Below are 23677 nucleotides of genomic sequence, written 5' to 3'. Positions count from 1 at the left end.
CGCAGTGACGTAACACATTCAATAACCAATAGATGAGCGGTTCCAGACCGGCCAGTAAAACCATTTCGACAGGAAAAAGTTACATCACATGTTAGTAAGCTCAAGCCTAAATACAAATATAGAGATGCAATATCTTTACGGCCACAAGCGGGATTTTGGGGGCGCTGTTTCCTAGTAAAGAGAACAGTAAGGAGACCGAGTTAAAATGTATAAATAAATGTATACAGAAATAAGTAATAAATAATTGATGATTAATGTGTGATTAACGAAATGAAAGTTGATAGAGCTGATAAGTATGATTATTCTTATTAAACAAATTATAATTAAATAGGACATAAATGTATATCATGAATTATTTTCTAAATTTTCCTTTCCTTTATTCTTCCTTATCTATTCTTCTTGTCTATTTTTACTGTAAAATAGTCAACTTTTCATGTCAGAAAAACAGAAACCCTTTTTCAGCTTGATGGGGGGCATTTTGTGGCGTCTTCTCTTCTTTTCTTTTCTTTCCAACACAAACCACTGCACACACAAACATTGCATGGTAGGTAAAAAATGCTAAAAGAATCTAGTTGTAGTCTTGTAAATAGTGACCCTGCAAGATTCACAGTATTTGTAGAATCTCAGTCTGAGACTAGGCTGGGACTAAAAACTCTAAACACTTGTCTTTAGATGTGAGCAGGTGTGAGCTGATAGTCTTGCAGGAGTCTTTCCAAATCTTAATCCAATCTCAAAGTCTTCTTGTGTATAGGTAGCATAAGAAGTTATCAGAAGATATGTTATCAGAAGAGCTGAGCAAGGTAGTAAAACAACAGGTGGGCCTACTGGATTTAATATAAAGGGATAAAGGAAAAAGACAGGAAGATTGAAGATCTGGGAAGAAGAGTAGAAAACCTGGAACAGTATACAAGAATGGAAGATTTGGTGATATCTGGACTGGAGACAAACCACTACTCCTACGCACGGATCACAGCAGGAAACAAGGAGGGGGAGGACGCACCAAGAGGTGAAAAACTTCTACTTGAGCAGCAAGTCATTACATTTTTCAATGATAAAGACATTCCCTATGACAGTAAAAGCAACATGTCACACTATCCCACAAAAACAAGAGGCCAACTACCATAATAAAATTTGTGAACAGAAAACATAAAATGGAGGTGCTAAAGCTTGGAAAGAAACTGAAGGGAACAGGAGTATATGTAAACAAGCATCTCACAAAGAGAAATGCTAAAATTACACATCAGGCAAGACTCCTTAAAAAGGAAAAGCGCATTCAAGACACCTGGACAAGGACCTGCAAGATATTCATAAGACTCAATGGTACACCAGTGCTGTGTTCCGATATCCATACTTCCATGAGGACACTTAAACGCATAACACTATCCACACTTGCTAAGTACGCAGATTTCAGCAGGTGAGTGTTGTTCCAAATCCAATACTCCGTGGTGCACTTACCGGAAATAACCATCGCGACAGCCGCCACGGCTCGCCACCAGCCAAAAACATCCGGCTTTGAACGGTGAAAAAAATATCCTTTGTGTTGTTTAATCTTTGGTTTACTTCTACAATCCTGCAATATGGCTCCATTAACGCAGCAAATGTGGAGAATGTGCCAGCGTCGTCAGCGACGTTAACTACTTCTCCTGACGTTGACAGACAATGCTCCAATAGGTGTGATTTAAACCTATTCTATGTCATGCATGCTTTTTTTTGTCTACCAACCGAGCATGGAGGCCAACCAGGAAGTGCCTTAAGCCTGCAATCTACCGAAAATTCCAGCAAGGGGTGCTAAGTTTAGCTACAAAATAAATTTGAAAACTTCTCACCTGATTTATTACCTCAAAAATAATTTTCTGGACAACATTATGGTCTCAATCACTAGTAAAAAATAATCTTCAAGACAATTTGATGTCAATAGTTCTAATAATAATAACATTTAGAAGAAAATAGAAGATAAAGAATCATATGATTTGGGGCGTGGCTAGCTTTGATTGACAGGTCACTAACAAGGCGAGCCGTCATCAGGAGAGAAGCAGAGCAATGCGTATCCACGGCAACGTGTCAATAAAGTTATATATAACGTTATATAGATAGAAAAGAGGACGTTTACCGATTTGGTCTCATAACTTTGACACTTTGACACTGTATTTTCACTTAATGACAGTTTATTTGAACGTTTTGTTCAGTAAAAATGTCTTGTTCAGCGTTTGGTTGGACTAACAGACACTCCAAGGAGTGCTCAGTTTTCTGAGGTCAGTAACATACATTTTGTTTTTGTTTTTTTGCTAACCAAAACTAACATGCTCCAGTTAATGCTCACATGAATTAGCAGCGGCTTCTCTCAGTCGGGTTGCCGGTGTAGAGAGGCATGTAGTCAGTGTCATCAGATCCCTCTCCTCTTCCACAGTCCACATATGGTCTGCTCCCCGTATCGGAAACAAGATGGCAACGAGTGTAACGCTGAACTCGATGCTTCCAACGGGCAGTCCACAAACCAATGGGTGATGTCACGGTGACTACATCCATTATTTATATACAGTCTATGTTACCAACATAGCCCATACAATAGCAGCATTAGACCTGTCATTTAAGTTATAGTGGGGGATTACTTTTGTGATCAAGCTATTAAAGTCCTAGTTATGATATTATTATGATATCAATGCTCAAGTTTAGTGTACTAGTACTACTAATGCTGTCTCTACTTTCTTTAAAGTTTGTACCATTCATTCTTGAATTAAAAATGCAAATGTTTTACATACCCAGGTTACTGTGTGAAAATACATAACAGAGATCACCTCAAAGGGCCTTTGATTGTCATGCCTAGTACAATGTGCATAATTACCTATCTTTCTTGAGAAACATAATATCAATCTGAAAATATGTAATAGGCGACATATTAGCAGTATTTACTGTACACAATAGTTCCAATAGTAGCCTACTAGAAGTGCAATGCAAAAGACAACACATCAACTTAAAAATGACAGATTTTTATTAAATAATACAAATAATAAATAATGAAATAACAAACTTCAATAATAAACCATATAATAATTCATGAATTAATGTCCACTTTCTCTTACAGCCTCCCAACCCCAGGCGGTATGCTCAGCTGAATGATACAGTGCCGATCCTCAAGCAGTATTTCGATAGCCAGAGTGACCTGCAGGTGGACTTCCGCTTGTCAAGGGGATCCTTTCATGCACTTATGGAAGCCATGGAGGGTGACGCAGACCACGGCTGGGATCCGGAGATTGCCTGCCTGGTCTTCCTGTTTTGGTTGGCCAGTGGCACATCCTACCCTACGGTCTCACGGGTCTTTGATATGCTAAGAACATCGGTCCACTGTGCCACCCACACCACCAGCGCAAAAATTGCCTCCCTGTTTGCGCAAACAGTCTGTCATCCCACAGATGAGGAGTTGGCGACTGTGGGCGCAGGATTTGCGTGCATGGCAGGGTCGGCGGCCTTCAACCGGGTGGTGGGGAGCATTGACGGCTGCCATGTGAGGCTAAAGCCCCCTTCACAAGATACCGACTGCTACCTGAACCGTAAGCTGTCTTATTCGGTTCAGCTTCAGGCGGTGGTTGACCACACGGCTAAATTTATTGATATGTGTGTGGACTACCCTGGGTCAGTTCATGACTCAAGGGTACTTAAAAATAGCTCCCTGTACCTCGAGAAGCAGTACCCTCCACCAGGGTACTGCCTCATTGGTGATGGTGGGTACCCCTGCCTCACCTACCCCATGACCCTGATGACCCCCTACTGTCAGCCTCTCAGGAGCCCGCTGTAGGCAGCCTATAACAGCTGGCTGACAAAGGCCCGAGTGGTGGTCGAGCGGGCCTTCGGGATCTTGAAGCCAGATGTAGGGCCATTTTTTTTATATACTTTGAGAGATTGTTGAATTTAGCATTGCATTTTTCCATAATTTGCCCTATGGTTTTGCCTCATCACTCTGCATTACAACCATGTATATCTTTGCAAAAATTGCATATTTGTTCTAACAAAGATACTTTTGCTGTCTCAGCCATAGCCCTGCAACAAAATTTGGTTTAAGCATCAATTTGGCAAGGGGGGCTCTGTACCGTACCATTATATGGGTATTTTTTTCCAGGTAGAGACTTTGCAACATCTGTTGTGTGTTACATTATGACTATCATTGGTTGGACCGCATCAAGTCAAGTCAATCAAATAAGTGCTTCTATTCTGATAGCTATAAGCAAGAATGAAGACAGAATTACTACAATTATGTTGCAAGCTAGCATGTTGGCAAAATGCTAGTTAAAAGCACTGTGTTGGTTTTTATTCTAGTGGGACTCGATTTTATTTGTGTCTTGTGTGTTTAGCGTAACAATTTTGTATTTGTTTTTAGTCATTTTGTGTCTTTGTAAGCCATTTTGTGTCTTTTTTGGTCATTTTGTGTCTTTTTTTTTGTGGTCATTTTGTGTCTTCTGTGGGGTTTTTTTTGTGGTAATACTGTCTTCTTATTTTGTGTCTTTTTTAGTCATTTAGTTCAACATAAAATGCTAATTTTATTTAAATTTTTTTACTTTCAAAACACTATCGTGCTCAATAAAAAAATGTGTGGGTTACATCCAGTTCTATAATTTTATACTAAATATATTTGAGCTTGTCTCCAGTTTTACTTTGTATATCATCATAAAACTGAAACTGGCCTCATTGAGTTTACAGCCAGAACTTTAGAGGTAAATTTATTTGTTGAAGAAGTCATGCTTTGATGCTTTTGGTGACTCTCGAGCAGGGATGGGCAACTGGAGGCCCAGGGGACGCATACGGCCCGCCCCCTGATATGAAGTGGCCCTCAGTACAACTACATGCATTTGAGCATGAAATCTTAAAAGTGCTGTGTAAAAATACACAAAATTACTTCTTGCAATTAATGTTGGTTTGCTGTTCTTGCACTGAAAAAAAGAAAGAAATTGCAGTAAGTGGTTATTTTTTATTTGCTTCAAACCTTTTGTATTCATATTTATACTGTTATACGTGTATTTGAGCATGAAATATGTTAAGTTACTGCAATGTAAACATATTTAAAATTGCAGTTTCATCATATCTGGTTAAGTGCACGGTCCTATGTGTGGCCCTGTGGTAGTGTCTATGAAATAATGTGACCCCCTCCAGCATTTAAGTTGCCCATCCCTGCTCTAGATGGTTAACTCAGTAAATGGAGTTCACCATTTGACCAGTGGGGGCAGTGTTACGCATTTAATGCCTCTAGTCTGCCTCACTTTGAATCAGAAGAAGAAGTCTACTCGGAGCTCCAGAACGGAGAAGGCGCTGTCGTAGTAACTAGTATCTACTCGTTAAAAAATGTAAATCAGCGCTGTCGTGCAGCTACAACCGTAACAAAGATTTCTCAGCCTGGGTTCCCACGTCAGTGTTATTTTATTAAGAAAAGCCGTTTTTTTCTCTGACCGAGTTGTTCCCAGCTCGCTGTGACAATGTCGGCTGCCATTAACTTCCATTCTCAGATTGCCTCCATCATGGAGGTGCTGGCTAACGCGGCTGTCGCGGAAATTTGTAAAGTTGTGGACGACGGATACGCAGTGGTCCATTTGGAAATGTCCCGGAGCCAGAAGGAGAACGAGTTCCTGCGCAAGAGAATTAAACTTCTGGAGCTCCAGGTGGCCAGGTACAGGGGGAAAGGAGCCGAGGGCTCCATCGGCTGCCGCTTCGCCGGGATCCGACTCCTCAACCGGCAGAACAGGGACTCACTAGCGGGTATGTAGCCCCCACATCAACAACGGTGCCCTTAATATGACCCTATTATTAATAAAGCTAAGTCTGTCTTTAAAAACAAATAAAACAACTAGCTAAGACTGAACTTTAACCATCTGGAGTCTCCAAAAGCTCCAAATCATGACTTCTATATCACATCCAGACTAGGAAACAAAGCAGTGTGGAGCCCTGTAGAACCTAATGTAATAACCCCGATAATGTAATAACTCCTATAATGTAATAAAAATCTGCACTTGAGGCCATTGAAAATGTAATAAAACCTGATAATGTAATAACTTCTCGATAATGTAATAAAGTGCATTTCCCAATAATGTAATACTTTTTACCAATGTAATAAAGTATAACATTAATGGGAGGTTATTACATTATCAGGTTAGCCTTCATTTTGCAAGTACTGATACTGTAATAATTCCCCAATATTATCATAATTTAACAGCAGACCACCCATTACTTGAGTTCAAGTGGTCAAAAGTTAATAAACATTCAACTTTGACCTGTTGGTGGCGCTAGAGCTCTTGAGCTAGAGTTGCCTACACAGTATCACCACTTGAACCCAAGTTATGGATGGTCAGCTTTTAAATTATTACAATATTGGGGAATTATTAGATTATCAGGACTTGTAAAATGAAGGCTAACCTGATAATGTAATAACCTCCCATTCATGTTATACTTTATTACATTATTGGTAAAAAGTGTATTAAATTATTGGGAAATGCACTTAATTATCGGGAAGTTATTACATTATCAGGTTTTATTACATTTTCAATGGACTCAAGTGCAGATTTTTATTACATTATCGGGAATTTATTACATTATCATGTTTTACAAGCCCTATTGTAAATTTACCTCTAAAGTTCTGGCTGTAAACTCCATGAGGCCAGTTTCAGTTTGGTGATGATATACCAAGTAAAACTGGAGACAAGCTCAAATATATTTAGTATAAAATGATAGAACTTGATGTAACCCTCTTATATGTTATATTTGCAACCTTTCTTCACATTTGCAACATTTAGAATTCTTTGAGCATGATAGTGATTTGAAAGTAAAAAAAAAAGATTTAAAATCACTTTATGTTGGACTAAAGGACTAAAAAAGACATAAAATGACTTTAAAAAAAGACACAAAATGACAAAAAAAAGACACAAAATGACAAAAAAAAGACACAAAATGACAAAAAAAAGACATAAAATGACAAAAAAAAGACAAAAAAATACCCAAAAAAAAGACACAAAATTACAAAAAAATTAAAAAAAATACACAAATAACTAAAAAGACACAACAACAGACACAAAATTACAAAAAAGTAGTGATGGGATTATGATACCTCAAGGAGTGTATTATATGAAATAAATATGAAATAAAAGACAAAATGCATTTTTATTGAGGAACAAAAGTTTTTGAAGTGACTTTGCTTCAAGGCGATTTCTCCTCTTAGACACCAGTTCCCCTGCCTTGGAAACAACTCTTTCACAGACAATGCTGCACTGCCAAGACTGATGAACAGAGTTCATGGCTTTCTTTGTCCACATAGTGGCAAGTAGCAGCAAGATATGCCTCCATATTAACCCATTAAGGCCTAAAACGCCTGGAAAAATTGCCTGGAAAACCTATGGGCGATTTTGAAAGAACCCCCTAAAACCTGAAGTTTTTCTGGAAATTTTTCAGCCTCTGTAACAGATAGAAATGAAATTCAAGTTTTTAAAAAAATCAACAAACTCAGCAAATGTTACATTTGACTGAAAAAAAATCCTATGCATAATACTAATACATGCCCATTAGCAAGATGCAAACATGATATGACCATTGGAAGAAATAGACATAGTTCTCATTAGCCTACTGTAATAAAAAATTAAAATAATAATCATAATAATAATAAATAATAATAATACATTTTATCTATATTGCACTTTTCAGGGTACTCAATGACGTATAAAGTAATATAAGACATAAACAGTCATGATTTCTTATATCATCAACACAATCAATTAGTATTATTATTGTTATTATCTCCAGATGGCCACAAATCTGTCTGTTCTTCGGTGAAAATATGTTGTCTAAAAACATATTCCTCATCCATAAATCCCGGTCGATTGGTTCCGAGGGTTCAAAGTCCAGATCAGCAATAAAATCATCGGCGCTGTTTTCATCAAGATTGCTTCCTTCACTTACTTCTGAGCTCCTCCGCTATAGTCGTTTTCCACCATGATTTCAAAGTTCTGGAAAAGTCCCATGTTGCATTGTGACACTACATGTATTCTGATGCATTTCATTGGCCAAGAGACCGAAAATAGGTGGAAAAAAACTACAAATACTACAAAACGATGTATCCGCTTTCCCGGCTTTAATGGTAGAATAACGCAACAGCGCTCCCGGTTTTAATGGTAGAAATGCGGTAATGCTTTCCTGGCTTAAATGGGTTAATGGACGTCCACATTCCATGTCTTCTATGTCAATGTGTATAAACCACCCATAATTTAGGCCTTCTTCACTAGAGCAATAGCTATGTGTGTACATGCATGAATCAACTGAGAGGGTACCTCAATGTTGTTTTTTTAAAGCTAATATTCGCTGGGATCACTTTTCTGCTGGAAGCTTGCATCATCTCTTACTTTTCTTTCTAGATTCTGGATTTCCAAGTCCAATTTCCCAAGTGTTTATATTAATAAAAGGGAACATGCCAACTGCCTGCTGATAAAACAGCAACTCAAACTGTCTTTGTTATAGCAAGCAAGGCATATTTTTTAATTTGCACAGTCGCACACGTCTTAAAAATGAGCAGGGGGTGTTCATTTTACTTCGAAATTTACTATAAAGATGAATTCCAACCACTTATCCACATGTTAAAATGTATGTGGCTATATTTAATCTTCATGGCAAATTTTGTGAGTAAAATATTAACTTTCACTTCTCACTTTTAAGACAAAGTGTACAACTGTTGATTTGTGCAAATGACAAATAAGTACTTGCATGGTAGAATGATGGTTTCAGTTAAGGGCAGTGGTTAGTAAACATAATTTTAGACCACTTCTGCACTTGTGTTCCACTGTTTTCTGTCACGCTTTATGATAAAATCCAATATCGAGATACAAAATAATGTTATCCAAATTGAAAAAAAACAAGCACATACAAATCCAGTTTCTCGGAAAATGTGATGTCAAGATTTAATTCACACTATATATAAAAATAATTATTAAATATTGATATTTATTTATTTAATTACAACAAAAAATGCAATATTGTGATATATCGTTATCAAGATGTGAAAAACCTATATTGGCATTAGGGTTGTCACGATACTAAAATTTTGAACTTGATACCGATACTCAGGAAAATATTCGATACTCGATACCATTTTCGATACCACAAGGATAAAAACAAAGACCCCAAAATTTAACAGAAATATTTTTATTAACGGGAAAAATGCAACATGTAAAAATGAACAGAACCACAGGTTAAATATTTATAATAAAAAACAGTTGTGCAAAAAGAAATTGCAACTATGATAACAAGCTTCAGGTCTGAGGTAGTGCAAAAAACAAATAAATACAATAAACAATAACAACTAGAACATAGAACAATATTTTGAGGTTGCATGCTGTGCACAATATGAGGCAAGCTTGATAAAAAATAACTTAAGTGTTCCTTCCTTGGCTAAACCTGATCCATACATATGTACTCTGCCACAGCTTTGTTTATTTTCATAGCTTCTGGGGGCTTGGCATCATATTTTCGTTGTTGGTCAAACACAGACGGTAGAGTCGGCTGTGTGTGTTGCTGTTCGGTTGCAGGTCGACTTTTCTCTGCTTCATTCTGGGACTTCAAGAGAGAAAATAACACTTTTCAGTCACCAACATTTATGTAAACGTATTAACTCTATGCTTATGTACACTGACACTGTGTCAATAAACGTAATATGGGCATACTACGTGCCTTATTTATTTATTTACTTATTTACGTTGTTTATAATCATTAACGTGATGTCAGCCTTTAATTGCTAGCTGCAGCTAACGGTTCATAGATTAGATTAGATTCAACTTTATTGTCATTGAACAGAGTACTAGTACCAGGACAACGAAATGCAGTTTAGCGTCTAACCAGAAGTGCAGAGTAGTAAAGTGCAAGGTATTTACATATGAACAGAGTGTATAAATAAAGTGCAGGAATGAATTGAATATGCTATAGGATATACACAGTGAATGAATATGTTGTAGAAATGTATACAGTAAAGAATGTACAGTAAAGCAGCAGTGCAGGTAGATGAATGGATGGTAATAAATAGTCATTAATGTGGGCAGATTACAGAACAGGAGGGTGTTCAACAGGGTGACAACTGAGGGGAAAAACTGTTCCTGAACCTGCTGGTTCTGGAGCGCAGGGAGCTGTAGCGCCTCCTGGAGGGGTCACATAATAACACGGTCAACATTAATGCAGGCCACCGGCCACGATAACATCAGTTGATACTTTTGAAAATGAGTATCGTATCCGGATAAAACGTTTTAGTATCGATACTTTTTTGAGTATCGATACTTTTGACACCCCTAATTGGTATATAAGATTTTGGCCATATCACCTAGTCTTAACGTGTAATGTAAATGTTAGGGCCGGGACTCGATTAAAAAAAAATGATCTAATTAATTAGAGGCTTTGTAATTAATGAATCAAAATTAATGGCATTTTAATCGCATGTAAATATTTGACCTGAGAACAGTGAGAAGTAATTTTTTTCACATGGATTTTTAGTATACCATTGAATTATGACTGAATACATAAGCTAAAGCAACAAAAATATTGTTTATTTTCAAAATTTTTGTTAAGTCCAACAGACCAGTGCAATTTTTGCTATTAAGTGTAGCAATAGCATATTTAGAAATATAGTACATTTCAGAAATTCAGGTAGCCTATAGGTAGGTAGACCTTCTGTAAACTATAATACTTTGGTTTTAGCGTCATAGCTTGCACACAACCATGTATTGCACCCTGAAAATAATGCATGTATTATAGGTTGGACATAAAGTGGCTGTAGTTTTTCGTTTGTTTTGTTGTGGCACAGTTCCTTTTAATTGATTATCTTTGCAGAAAATGTTAGAGTGGACTGTTACACCTCAATAGATGATCTTTGAAAAAAATGTCTAAAGAAAACGCTAGAGTGCGCTCTCTTGTGAACCGTAGAAGATAGTAGTTTTTTTTGTAACAAAATGTCCCATCATCCACGGGGCCAACCAAAGCGCTCTCATCAGCTTCTTCCTTCATGTTCACTGTGGTTTGTTGTTGTCTGAACTCATGAACGCTAGTTGGTGCTCCAGTATAATCGGTCCGCCTGAAACTCATCCAGTGAGAAACGTTCCGTGGTGCAAAAATAAGTGCGATTAAAATGCGTAAATTTTTTAACGCGTTAATTTTTGTGTAATTAGTTAATATTAATTAACGCATTAAAGTCCCGGCCCTAGTAAATGTGTCACTTTTGGTGAATTAATTCTGCAGCTCATGTCCCCAATAACCTGTGCTAACTTTGTTGTTTTCAACACTGTGTAGATGAATACTGTTCACAGGGTCAGCGTAATAATGTTTAATGTTTTGTTTACAGTGGGTGTTATATTGACTGTGTAGTTGTAGTAAATTACAGACCAGTTGTTCTCCTTCTAATGTTCTACCAGGTCCCTCTTCGCAAGGCAAAACCAGGTTTCTGAACCGTGACCAAGGGACTCAGCACTCTGTGCAGAGGGTCGAGCCTGTCAACCGTGACCAGGATCCTGATCAGGAGGTCGTCAACACAACCAAAACTGAGGTAGCTATACCACAGTGCAACAGTAGTAACATTTTATCTTCATTTAAGCCTGTTTCTTTTCTTTTTTTAATGCAGTTTCTACTAAAATAGTAGAAAGAGGACAATCATGAAAGCAAGAGAGATTCTTAAGTGTATACAGATTTAACAGGACTACTATATATACAGTCAGGCTTTCATAGGGGGTCCTAATTCTTTCGCATGTTTGTTTTCTTTTAACATATTTGGACATATGGATATTTAATATCAATTTAATGTTTATATAATAAACAATTAATATTGGAGAAAATACTTTTGAAAACTTTCTGAAAAATGCAATTTCTGGTGAGGAATAAATTAGGGCACCCCCACATTTATGCTGCGTTCGATTGCACTCGGAACTCGGAAAGATCCGACCTCCGAGTCGGAAAAGTGCAACAGAACGGCCCTTGAAGTCGGGATTCCGACTCGGGAATTCGGATAGGATCCAAGCAGCCCGAGTAGGTCCCACACACCGTGGGAGGTAAACAGTCACTTTATCTTCAACATTTAGTCTGTTATGTGTCGTTTCATTTCGCATTTGTGTCACTAAAAGTGTAGGATTACTTTGTAGTGGTATTTACACTCCCACCCTAATAATTAAAGAGTTTGTGTGAGCGTAGTAGGGATGAAAAAGCACAGTAAAAGTGTCAAAAATATTATAGTTTTATCCATATTTAAACTACATTAGTCTATAAAGTGTAATACTGCACTTCTTTTTATTATATCCAGGAAATTGATAAGATTTAATTATATTTTTGTCTCTTAAGTATTTGCAGACCACAATTCCCCCCTATATTTAGACCCAGAGAGGACACAACCATTTAACTGTATGTTGTACCAGGCAGGCTCTTTCTCTCTCTCTTAGGTAGCTGATGTACTTCCCCACAATCATTTTTAAATGCTCGAAAGACATCCAAACAAAAATCAATTTGCTGTGGCCGGCCATGTTGAGCAATGTAACGCAGCCGGCCACAGGTTGAGCAATGAAACGCATTTACCCAACTCAGATCTTTTCGAGTTCCTAGTGCAATCGAATGCAGCATTATTCCCACATGAAATGGCTAAAATCACACACAGGTGTATCACATCAGGTGCACGTGATTAGAACACCGTTACTCTGAGGTTTAAAAAGGGAAAGCCTCCATCAAAATGCAGACATTTAGATCTGTGTGCTCTGACTGTTGAAGTGAGAGTGAACACCATGTTGAGATCAAAGAGCTGACTGAGGCCTTAAGAAAGGAGATTGTAACAGTTTATGAGTCTGGTAAGGGATTTAAAAAGATCTCATAAGAATTTGAAATCAGCCATTCCACTGTCCAGAGGACATCACAGGACCTACAGTCGGCTCTTGCCTCTGTTGATGCGTGCCTCTACAATCTAGACTGCACGGAGGGCACGGTGGCGCAGTTGGTAGCGCTCTCGCCTCACAGCTAGAAGGTCCTGGGTTCGCGGGGCTGGTCGGTGTCGGCAAAAGGGCCTTTCTGTGTGGAGTTTACATGTTCTCCCCTTGTCCCCCGAGGTTCGCCTTACAGGGGCCTCCCACAAAAACATGCAAAAGCTGGTCGCTATAGTACCTCCCTCTGGTTGGTCGAGGCGCCTGATGGGAGGAGAGGGACCGGTGGGAATAACGCGCTCCTCCTACGTCCTACCTGGGAAACTCCCCTTGTCAGGTGACAAGAAGCGGTCTGCTAACTGCATCGGAGGAAGCCAGTCCAGTTCAGGGCTCTCCCCAGACTGACGGGAGGTCATAAAAATGTCTGCATATGCAGGTGCAAATTTCTTGCCTTTAATCTGTAGGTAATATTGGTCATTTAATTCATAATAATTTCTGGTCAGATTGATTTCAAGTAATTGTAGTAATTATTTATCAGTCTCTTTTTGTCTCAGGATTTGGAGAAGGCCTCCCTGATAGCCTGATCCCTTGCTGAATGTCTATGTTTGTGTATAGACCGTCCACATCAATTGTAAAAAAAAAAATAGGGATGCTGTGGGAATATTCAAATTTTAGATTTTTTCAATAAAATCATATGTATCCTTGATGTAGCTTTGGTGTGTTTTGGCCAGGGGGCCAGGGGGTTGATAAAATAGTCATCTATAAGATTCACTGCTACAATCGGAGACAATAGGGCGTCCAGGGAATTTTGAAGGGTTTGCTCCAATCAGCCGGATTTTTGTGAATTTTGGGTAATAAATGGAACCGTCTTGGTCTGGGTTGGGAATCGCCAATTAAATAATTTCTTTGTTTTGCATTGATTTTTGTCGTCTTTTGAAAAATTTGGGTAATTTGGATAAATGTTTCGGAGTAAATTGTTTTTTGTAGTTTGGTGTAATATTTGGGGTTGTTAAATTGTCTCTGGCCCTCCCACAGGGACTGTTCGAGGTCAATAATGACAACAACACTGCCTTTGTCTGCTGGTTTAATGAGTATTTCTTTATTTTCAATTAATTGTTTTAATGCCAAATTTTCTTTACTAGTGAGATTGGGTTTTATTCTTATGATTTCAAAGAGATTATCAAAATAATTTAGATCCAATTTAATTCAATTTAAAACATGATTAGGTAAATTGTTTTCAGGGGTGTCCAATTAGTCAGGGGTGAAAGGTTGTTTAGGTGTAGGTTGTAGAGGTGTTGTCACCATAATAAGCCCATAATTTGAGCAGCCTGTGGTATTTTTGCAGATCCAGTCGAGATTGGGGCTTAATATTTTTGTTGCTGCCTGCAGTTCGGGACGAGGTAGCACCCAGGATCATGATATAGGTAACTGGGTCATTAATAAATGGGTTACAAAATCGTGGGATAAAAAAAGAAAGAGACTGCACAAATTTGCTCTCTCACAGAAACATGAAGGCCAGACTGAAGTTTGCCAGAGTAAATGTAAACTTTGGAGTCTAAAATTTTTTGGACACCAGAATTATTTGGACACCAGAACAGAGGACATGTTTGGCGCAAATCACATACAGCATTCCAGGGAAAGAAGCTCATACCAACTGTGGAGCATGGAGGGGGAAGTGTCATGGTTTGGGGATGCTTTGCTGCAGCAGGACCTGGCCAATTCATCATTATAGAAACCACCATGAATTCTACAGTGAATCAGAGGATGCATGAGGAGACCATCTGTAAAAAAAAAAATGAAAGCTGAAGTGGAACTGGGTCCTGTAACATGGCAATGACCCAAAACATACCAGTAAAGCCAACAAGGACTGGCTGAAAACTAAGAAATGGAGAGTCCTGAAATGGCTGAGTCAGATGCTGTGGAGTGACTTGAAATGGGCTGTACATGCAAGAACCCCTTCAAACATCCCCCAGCTAAAGAATTCTTCGTTGAGGAGTGGAGCAAACTTTCTTCAGACCAACGCCAGAGACTGTTAGATGGCTATAAGAAACATCTCAATGAAGTTATTTCAGCCAAAGGGGCTAACACTAACTATTAATGGGTAGGGTGTCCTAACTTTTTCCTCAGTTTCCTCACTTTTCCAGAGATAAATAAAAACAAGGTCATACATTGATATGTGATATGTGTACTGACCGGGATTCGAACCGGCGACTTGACCTCAGTCAAGGACTGAAGTGCCCTTGAGCAAGGCACCTAACCCCCTGCACAGCTCCCCGGGTGCAGTAATGTGCTGACCATGGCTCCTTGCATGGTGTGTTCACTTGTGTGTAAAAAAGGATGGGTTAAATGCAGAGGTTGAATTTCCCCATTGTGGGATTAATAAAGTAATTAATCTTAATCATTACCCAGTGTAGAGATGAAAATAGTATGAAGATTTTTATCACGGTTATTGTGACAAAAATTACTCTCCATTATTATTGCAGTTTTGTTAAAATGTGCTTAAATATGCAACAAAGAGAAAGATTGTTTTGTTTTTTTTAGCCTGAAGATAAATATGAAAAGGCACTGTGAAGTCTTGGCTTGGTGCATCTGTACAGTGCACTGACTCAAAGAGAGATCAATACACCAATTTTTATCCTGAAAACCACCAATATAATCTGCAGCACTGTGTATTTGTTTTTGCATAACCATTAAAATAATTACAAGCCACAACCTTATGTTAACATATAAAAACCATATCTTTCCTTATAAGCATAGGTTTTCCTTATCATCATTGCACTTAGGTGTAAGGCCTGTTTGCTTTTATCTGGGGTTTTTTATTTTCTTTTTTTAAACCTTTTTGAAATAAATCCATCCATCCATCCAACCAACCAACCAACCAACCAACCAACCATTTAATCACTATAGTGCAGAGTATGATTAAACATGTGTGTGTGTTCATAATTGAAATGCTTTTAAAATCCAAAGACAAATGACAACAGCAAAGGACTGAACAGTTAATGATAATATTTCATGCCAAGACAAAAATGTATAAAAAATACATTGGTCAGTTATAAAATGGAGCTTTGTGAACCAAGGGATGTGATGTGACAGTAAGTTTCTATTAATCAAACTACATGTAGTGCATGCTACTAGGGTTAGTGCATCAATTAATTACAAAGCATCTTGTTTTGTTAGACTGTCAATCAATTTGAAAATGAATTCATCATGCAACATATTGTCAATAATTGCAGTTGTTTGCTTTCTGTTTTTTTTTGTCTGAAGATAAGGTTGCAATAATGGATATTTGTCTGTAAATATCTTTTACTATAACTCTTTAAATAGTAGTTTCATATGAGACCATATATATCACTGTCTTTAAACTTAGCAAGCTATAGCCCAGGACCTTTATTTCATGTTAACTTTTACTTATACTTTTTATTACTTATTTAGCATGACAGCACAATGGAAAACTATAATTCCATTACTACATGTTCTTTAACCCTTAATAGGGCACTCGTTGAAATACTTGCAAATTCCAAATTTCAACCCTAGAGAATATTGGAGGATATTACATACAGCCAGAATGTATAAAAATAAATTTTTTAAAACAGACCCGGGGGAGGGGGGTAATATTTTGAGAAAAAAGTTGACAAGATTAAAGTGGCAAATCTGAGATAAAAAATGTGCAGATTTATGAGATTTAAAGTGGTGACTCTGCGGGAAAAAAAGTTGTTTTTTTCGCACAGATTTGTCACTTTTAATCTATTTAATCTGCAACTTTTTTCTTGTAGATTTGCCACTTTAAATTGGTAAATTTGCAACTTTTTTCTCGAAATATTACCCCCCCTCCTCCCCCGGTTTTGTATCTTTATTTTTATTCATACTTAATATGCCCTAATACGCCGTCATAGTCAAGTTCTCCTCGTACAAGTCGTTGAAGAATAACTCTGTTTGTACGACTGTTTCTTGCAGATTTTTTTTCTAAATTTTTCATCTTTACATTGGAGGTCCAGGTCAATAAAGTTAACATTATTATATTATCATCATACTGATTGGTCAGATGTCATGGTGTCACCGTCTGTGACGTAGCCTGATCTTTGCTGATTAGCTGGAAGAAATCCATGTGGTTCTACGACCAAACGGAGAGACATGGGGACCCATTTAGATATCCACTGAAGTTACCAAATATAGTTCTTCACCTGATAGAGGGTTAATGGAGAGATATGAATCTCTGTCAGGAGACATTGGTTTCCCTCCCTTGATTATGTGCCTATATCTTGTTTTGTCCTAACCTCGGTTATTCTTTATCTGCTTGATATTTATTATTGTTTGATGATGGGATTTTTGTTGACAAGAATGATTTGTTCTCATTAGGGCCGGGACTCGATTAAAAAAAAAATCGAATTAATTAGAGGCTTTGTAATTAATTAATCGAAATTAATCGCATTTTAATCGCATATAAATATTTGACCTGAGGACAGTGAGAAGTATTTTTTTCATATGGATTTTTAGTATAAAGTTGAATACCAGATTAGCGTCCATGCTAGCTGCTATATGTTTAGCATTGAGGTGATACTTGAGGCTGGATGTGCTGCTGTGATATGTGAATTCCTTGTTGCATAGCAACACAACCATGCTCTTATCGACGCTTCCATCCGTTAGTTTTTAGTAACAAAATGTCCCATCATCCACGGGGCCAACCAAAGCGCTCTCATCAGCTTCTTCCTTCATGTTCACTGTGGTTTGTTGTTGTCTGAACTCATGAACACTAGTTGGTGCTCCAGTATAATTGGTCCACCTGAAACAAAAATAAGTGCAATTAAAATGCATCAATTTTTTTAACGCATTAATTTTTGTGTAATTAATTCATCTTAATTAACGCGTTAAAGTCCCGGCCCTAGTTCTCATATGAGTTAGCTGTTTTTAATCTGTTTTTTCCTCTCAGCCAGCAGAGCCTGAGGAGCTGCTTATCGTCAAGGTGGAGGGAAGGGTGGAGACGGAGCCCATGAACCAGGAGCCGGCAGCAGACGCCTCCACCAACAGAAGAGGAGAGGACTATAGCAACACGTCTGTCCCCACTGCCCTTACGGACGTCAGACCCTGCAGCGAAATGGAGGTCAGTGGAACTGACACCCTCACCTTTGTTGTCGGCAAGACAGCTGAAATTGACAGCAGCAGTAGTGACACTACGCATAGATCCCAGCTGGAGCTAACAGGAAGTGATGTCAGAACAGGGGACAGTGAGCAGCTGAACTCAGACACTGGCATTACGCCAAGTGGGGACGCTGTGCCCGCTTCTTGTGATGAAGTAATGGACAGCAGGAAAGATAATGAGGCTGAGGTGATAGTCATTGATGGAGAGACGTCAGACAAAGAGGGAGAGGAGTGTGGGTGGTCAGATGTAGACCAGATAAAGAGAGAAGTGGACAGAGGGAGAGACGGACATGAAGAAAGCACATCACCCATGATCCAGTGTGCTGGGCTGGGACAAGCAGGACACGGGCCAGCGCAGGTGAAGTCATGGACCGTTGTCCCACATGATGAAACTCCAAGAACACCGAGTGGTGGAGCTACCACCACTGTTAACTCCTCTGTGGCTCTGCGCTACCCTGCAAGCCAACACAACCACAGCCACCACAAGCCCTTCAGCAGCTTCCACCTGGATTTCTACCACGCCTTCACCACGGAGCGGCCGTACGGCTGCACCAGCTGCACAAAGCGCTTCTTCCATGAGTCCGACCTGCAGAAGCACATGGCCAGACACACCAGGGAGAAGCCCTTCACCTGCGAGCTCTGCGGAAAAAGCTTTGTGTGCCAGAGCCAGTTGGACATACATCGCAATGTCCACACTGGAGAAAGGCCGTTCAGTTGCTCCATCTGCAACCGACGCTTCTCCCACCCCAGCAACCTCAAGCGGCACCAGAAGATCCAGCATTGAAAACCAGGACCGCACTTCTCTCAGCACTGTTGCCCCAAAGTTTTACAGTTAGGGTTAAAGTTTCTTAGCAAAAGACCTTTTACATAATGCCAACGGTTTTACATACAGTATTTTCTTGTCACTTATTTTTGAATGTTAATGAGTTCTGTAACAAGGGGTGTGTCTCCTTGTTCATATTCAGATTTCAATTTTCCATCCAAATAATAAAGATTTGAATGAAAATCATTTCATCACGTTTTGCTTTCTAATAAGAATTCATATTAACCAAGAATGATCGCTGCTGTGATGATACTTTCTACTACAAAATTATTATTTTTTTAAATTTTGAATCCACTGTGTCAGGGGTCGGCAACCTGAGGCTCTGGCGCCACACTCCCGGTTCTTCTGGCCGTCTGCAGTGGCTCCACGTGGCTGCAATTTATCTTCTTCAATTATAAAAATGTTAAGCTTATATACGGCAATAAAGCATTTCTTTTTAACATACAGTCATGGAAAACCTGATTAGACCACCCTTGTTTTCTTTAGTTTCTTGTTCATTTTAATGCCTGGTACAACTAAAGGTACATTTGTTTGGACAAATATAATGATAACAACAAAGATATATGATAGGAGTTTAATTCAAGAGCAGATATCTAGACATTTTACATGTTCTTTTAATAATAACCAAAATCATTATCAAGAAAAACCATGGAAAATGGCTAGATATCAGCTCTTCATTATTCAATGGTCTAATCATTTTTTCCATGCTTACGAAAATCTTAAAAAGCCTTAACCTATACATTTTGCCAACTTCAAGTCTACTTTTGAGTTTCCCTAGCTTGACTAGCTTTCGATTACAAACACCAACATCTTATTAATAAATGCTAATTTTGACCAATTAGTCATGTTAGTAGACTAATTTAGACTTAGTAGGCTATTTTATTTTCATTCAAAATAAGGTTTGCGGCTCAATTCCGACAATTTTTCTCCTACTTGGCCAACAATGGCCGACCCCTGACCTATGTGGCATGCTCTCACCGTGTTCTGCAGTGAACTGGTTTAAATAGTGGAAGTGAAGTTTCCACAGAAGTAGAAAATCATTGAGCGGTGTGATTTTACACTTTAGATCTTCTGCCACTGAGATTTATCAGATCATCAGATATATAATCAGAGCCATGACATCACCAAAGAACAGGTTATTTACACATACATTTTATTCCATGTACGGTGTAAAAACATAAACCAGCTTACTTTCTTAAACAAACTGCTAAACCAAAAGTTTTATGGGTGCAAAGCATAATGAGAAATGTAGTTTTTCTTAATTTAAACAAACCCAATGGCTCTTATTTGAAATAATGATGATTTAACGTGGCGGGCCTTGTGGGTTATTAATGTTGGCTAAATGCCTGCCTCCTCTTTCCAGGACCAGAGATGTCTGAAAGACACAGGCGCTCAGCACAAGGAGGACGACATACATGAAGTGGAAGGTATCTGTCTGTTTTTCTGACATATCGTTTACTTTTGGTTGAAATGCATTCAATCATTTCAACCTACACAAAGCAACTTCAAACACTAGCTCTCCAAACCGTAATAAACCATATTTACCTCCTCAGCTCTTATTTGATGCTTTATACTTTTTTCTTTATTGACCACCTTGATTTTTATGACTTCCCGTCTGTATACATAGTGTATGATTAATCCAGGTTTTTAGTCTATTTTTATTGCTACATGGCAAACAAGGTACCAGTAGGTGCAGTAGATTCTCAGAAAACCAACAAGACCCAGCATTCGTGATATGCAGCTCTTAAGGCTGTGCAATTGGGCAATTAGTTGAAAGGGGTGAAATATACTAAAAACCTGGATTAAACTGGTTAGTCACATTGGACTGCTATTATTTTGAACACTACTGTACTAAAAACAACTCCTCACAGATATATAGCTTCTGTTAAAAAAAAAAAGCATCAGTCATTTCCTAAAACGGCTTGTCTTTGTAGTTTCTGTCAAACATACAGGAGGAAATAGTGTATTTGTAGGAGACTTGCCAGCGAGGGATTAATCCACATGTAGTGCTCTAGTGAGTATTTAGGGCGGCAGGATGGTGTATTTGGGATTGAGTCAAAATAAATTCTAGTGTGTGTACTCAAAGTATGTACATTCACTTAATTACAATTTGACATACTTGTACTTTAAGTAATTCCATTTTATGTTGGTTTATACTTTTACTCGACTATATGTTTGAGGCAAATACTTTTTACTTCACTACATTTTTCTTCTGGCACCAGTTACTTCGCCAAACAACAACTGGTCAACTGATACAAAGTAGCCTAACATTAACTAATTAACTAGCTAAAATCTACTAAAAAATGGAAACATTTAAAGTTTCTTTAAACCTTCTGGGTGGTCTACTGATGGAGGAGTGGATTGAGTGGTGCTTCCCTAGAGCAGGGGTAGGCAACCTGCGGCTCTGGGGCCACATGTGGCTCTTCAGGCTGTCTGCAGTGGCTCCCTGTGGCTGTGACAAAAAATGCATACAAAATGAAACGTTCATTTCTTTACATTTTCATTTTTCATTGGTCCAAAGCAATCTGTATTCTTTATCGTAAAAATGTGTAGCTTATATATGGTATTTACATTTTTTTTAAACGTATGTGTCAGCTGTGGATCATAGCTTGCAAAAGTCTACGGTCCAGTGTAACCTTTTCATTTTGCCAACTTCAAGTCTAGTTTTCAATTTCCCTAGCTAGGATAGCTTTCTATTCAAATCTCAAGTCAAGTCAAGTATAGTTTATTTGTCCTAACTTGGGCAATTTGGTTGCAGTCTAGGTGTATAAAAGACATAAAAAAACAATACATTCCGACACACATACATACAACAGATCACGGCCTCAATATATATATATCTAAAAATAAATCAAAACAAAAAATAGTGCAACAGAAGGCAATTTCAGGTGAAGTGTCAACCACATTGGTCCCCAACATCAACAACAACATCATCATCTCCTGAGGTATTTCTCCGGTGTCCAGCCTCATTTGCATTTGGGTCTTTCTCAATCTGAGAAAAACATAATAATAAATGCTCATTATGATCTATTAGTAATGTTGGTAGGCTAATTTAGACTCAGTTTTACTCTGTTTTATCTTTCCTGTAAGGCTGAAAATAAGGTTTGCGGCTACATTCTGAATTTTTTTGGAAATTTGGCCAACAATGACTCTTTTGTTAGTAAAGGTTGCCGACCTCTGCTCTAGAGCTATTGGCAACCAAAACTCAGGGACTGGAGAAAGTGGAGCAACATCCTTGCCACGCTGAGCAACACCAGAATGCAAGCACAATAAAGGCAGTTTTCATAGTCATCCAACTGACTTCAGGCGTGATAGCACCATACAAATTAATTAATTCATATCATTCACCGCTTATCTGAGTTCAGGTCATGGGGGGTTGGAGCCAATCCAACATTCCCACATCACATTGGGCGAGAGGCGGGTACACCCTGGATAGGTTACCATACTATCAGGGAATAGAGACAGACAACCATTCATGCTCTCATTCACCCCTATGCGCAATTAAGAGTCTCCAATTAAACCTAAGCTGCATGTTTTTGAACTGAAGGAGGAAGCCGGAGGACCCAGAGAGAGCCCACTTGGGGAGAACATGCAAACTCCACTGGATTCAAACCTGCAACACTTTTTTTTTTTTAAATCACTTCTTATTTTTATTTTTTATTTTATTTTTATTTCCCACATAAAGCACTCACATGACTACGGAGCCCCCCAGGGGACACGGGGGGGGGGGGGGGGGTGAAAAAAGATGGGTGAAAAAAAAAAAAATGATGGGTGAAAAAAAAAAAGGACGGACTTTTGCGAGATCCTGAGATACTTTTGCGAGATCCCGAGATAGTTTTGCGAGATCCCGAGATACTTTTGCGAGATCCTGAGATACTTTTGCGAGATCCCGAGATACTGACGAAAGAAGAGGAGCAATGGAGGAGCGATATTCGCCTATTTTCCGGCGTTCTAACTGGAATAGCATCACGAAAACCGCACCAATTTCCCCCAGGATGGTTTTATTTTGTACAGAAAACTAAGACTGACATTTCACAGGCTTGATCAACTCCCCAAAATCAGCGAGTCTGGCGAAAGATTAAAGTAACCGGGCCGAATATACGTCCTAGTGCCCAACGGCAGCCAGAGTGCTTAGGGACCGTCGCAAAAGTGCAACGTCTTTCTTTTCTATTTTTAATAACTCACTGGAAATTCATCTAATAAACACCAAACGACTTCTGATGTGTTCATGAACTCACTGTGGACTTCCCACACCCTTTATTTTCAATACACACCTTTTCAATTCCTTTTATTCAGTGTGTACAATATTTAAGCCTTTTATTTTGTAATAGCTCTCTTGTTTTTATCGATATCAACACCAAACCATTTCTGATGTGTTCATGAATTCATTGTGGATTTCCCACAACCTTTATTGGTGTGTGTCACCAATCATAAGACATCTGTAAGACAATGAATAAAAATGTAATTTACGTATTTAATTACTGTGCAGCCCAATTTATATATGACTATGTTCAACAAAAGACAAAGACTGCTCTTAGTATTTTAACTCCTCACTATTGCTTGCTATAATTGTTCTCGATTTTCTGTTCATCATCGCATCACGAGCTGATGGTCAAGTACAGATGCATACTTGTGGCTGTAGTAATCATATTTTTGTTTATTCACTTTGCTTTAACAGCTTGCAATTAATGCTAAACTACCTGAAAGGTTGTATGTGTCATGCTTGAATGACAATTTGCATGCTTGACCTGAATTAACAGCAGAAATTTTGAAGAAAAAGAACAGTGAAGTCAAAATAAAAAATGAGAAGTGTAAAGAAATG

At 38.4% G+C, this 23677-nt stretch overlaps 1 protein-coding gene across 4 annotated transcripts in view; it reads left to right on the top strand.

The window, feature by feature from the left end:
* The first annotated feature begins 5266 nt into the window (after window positions 1–5266).
* LOC131973283 (zinc finger protein 397-like) overlaps window positions 5267–23677 on the top strand; it is a 36524-nt gene continuing 18113 nt past the window's right edge. For 2 of the 4 annotated variants that reach the window (XM_059335248.1, XM_059335264.1), the window contains exons 1-4: window positions 5267–5742; window positions 11415–11545; window positions 17824–17994; window positions 20219–20282. In XM_059335248.1, the coding sequence (XP_059191231.1) occupies window positions 5463–5742; window positions 11415–11545; window positions 17824–17994; window positions 20219–20282 (646 nt within the window). In that variant the 5' untranslated portion in view covers window positions 5267–5462. Of the gene's footprint in view, window positions 5743–11414; window positions 11546–11578; window positions 13333–14241; window positions 14321–17823; window positions 17995–20218; window positions 20283–23677 lie in introns of those variants that run through there. The other 2 variants (XM_059335272.1, XM_059335256.1) reach the window with 2 other exon arrangements.

Source organism: Centropristis striata, chromosome 1 (genome assembly GCF_030273125.1).
Source record: "Centropristis striata isolate RG_2023a ecotype Rhode Island chromosome 1, C.striata_1.0, whole genome shotgun sequence".
NCBI lineage: Eukaryota > Metazoa > Chordata > Actinopteri > Perciformes > Serranidae > Centropristis > Centropristis striata.
Note: the sequence above shows the minus strand (reverse complement) of the source record. Positions and strands in the feature narration are given on the sequence as shown.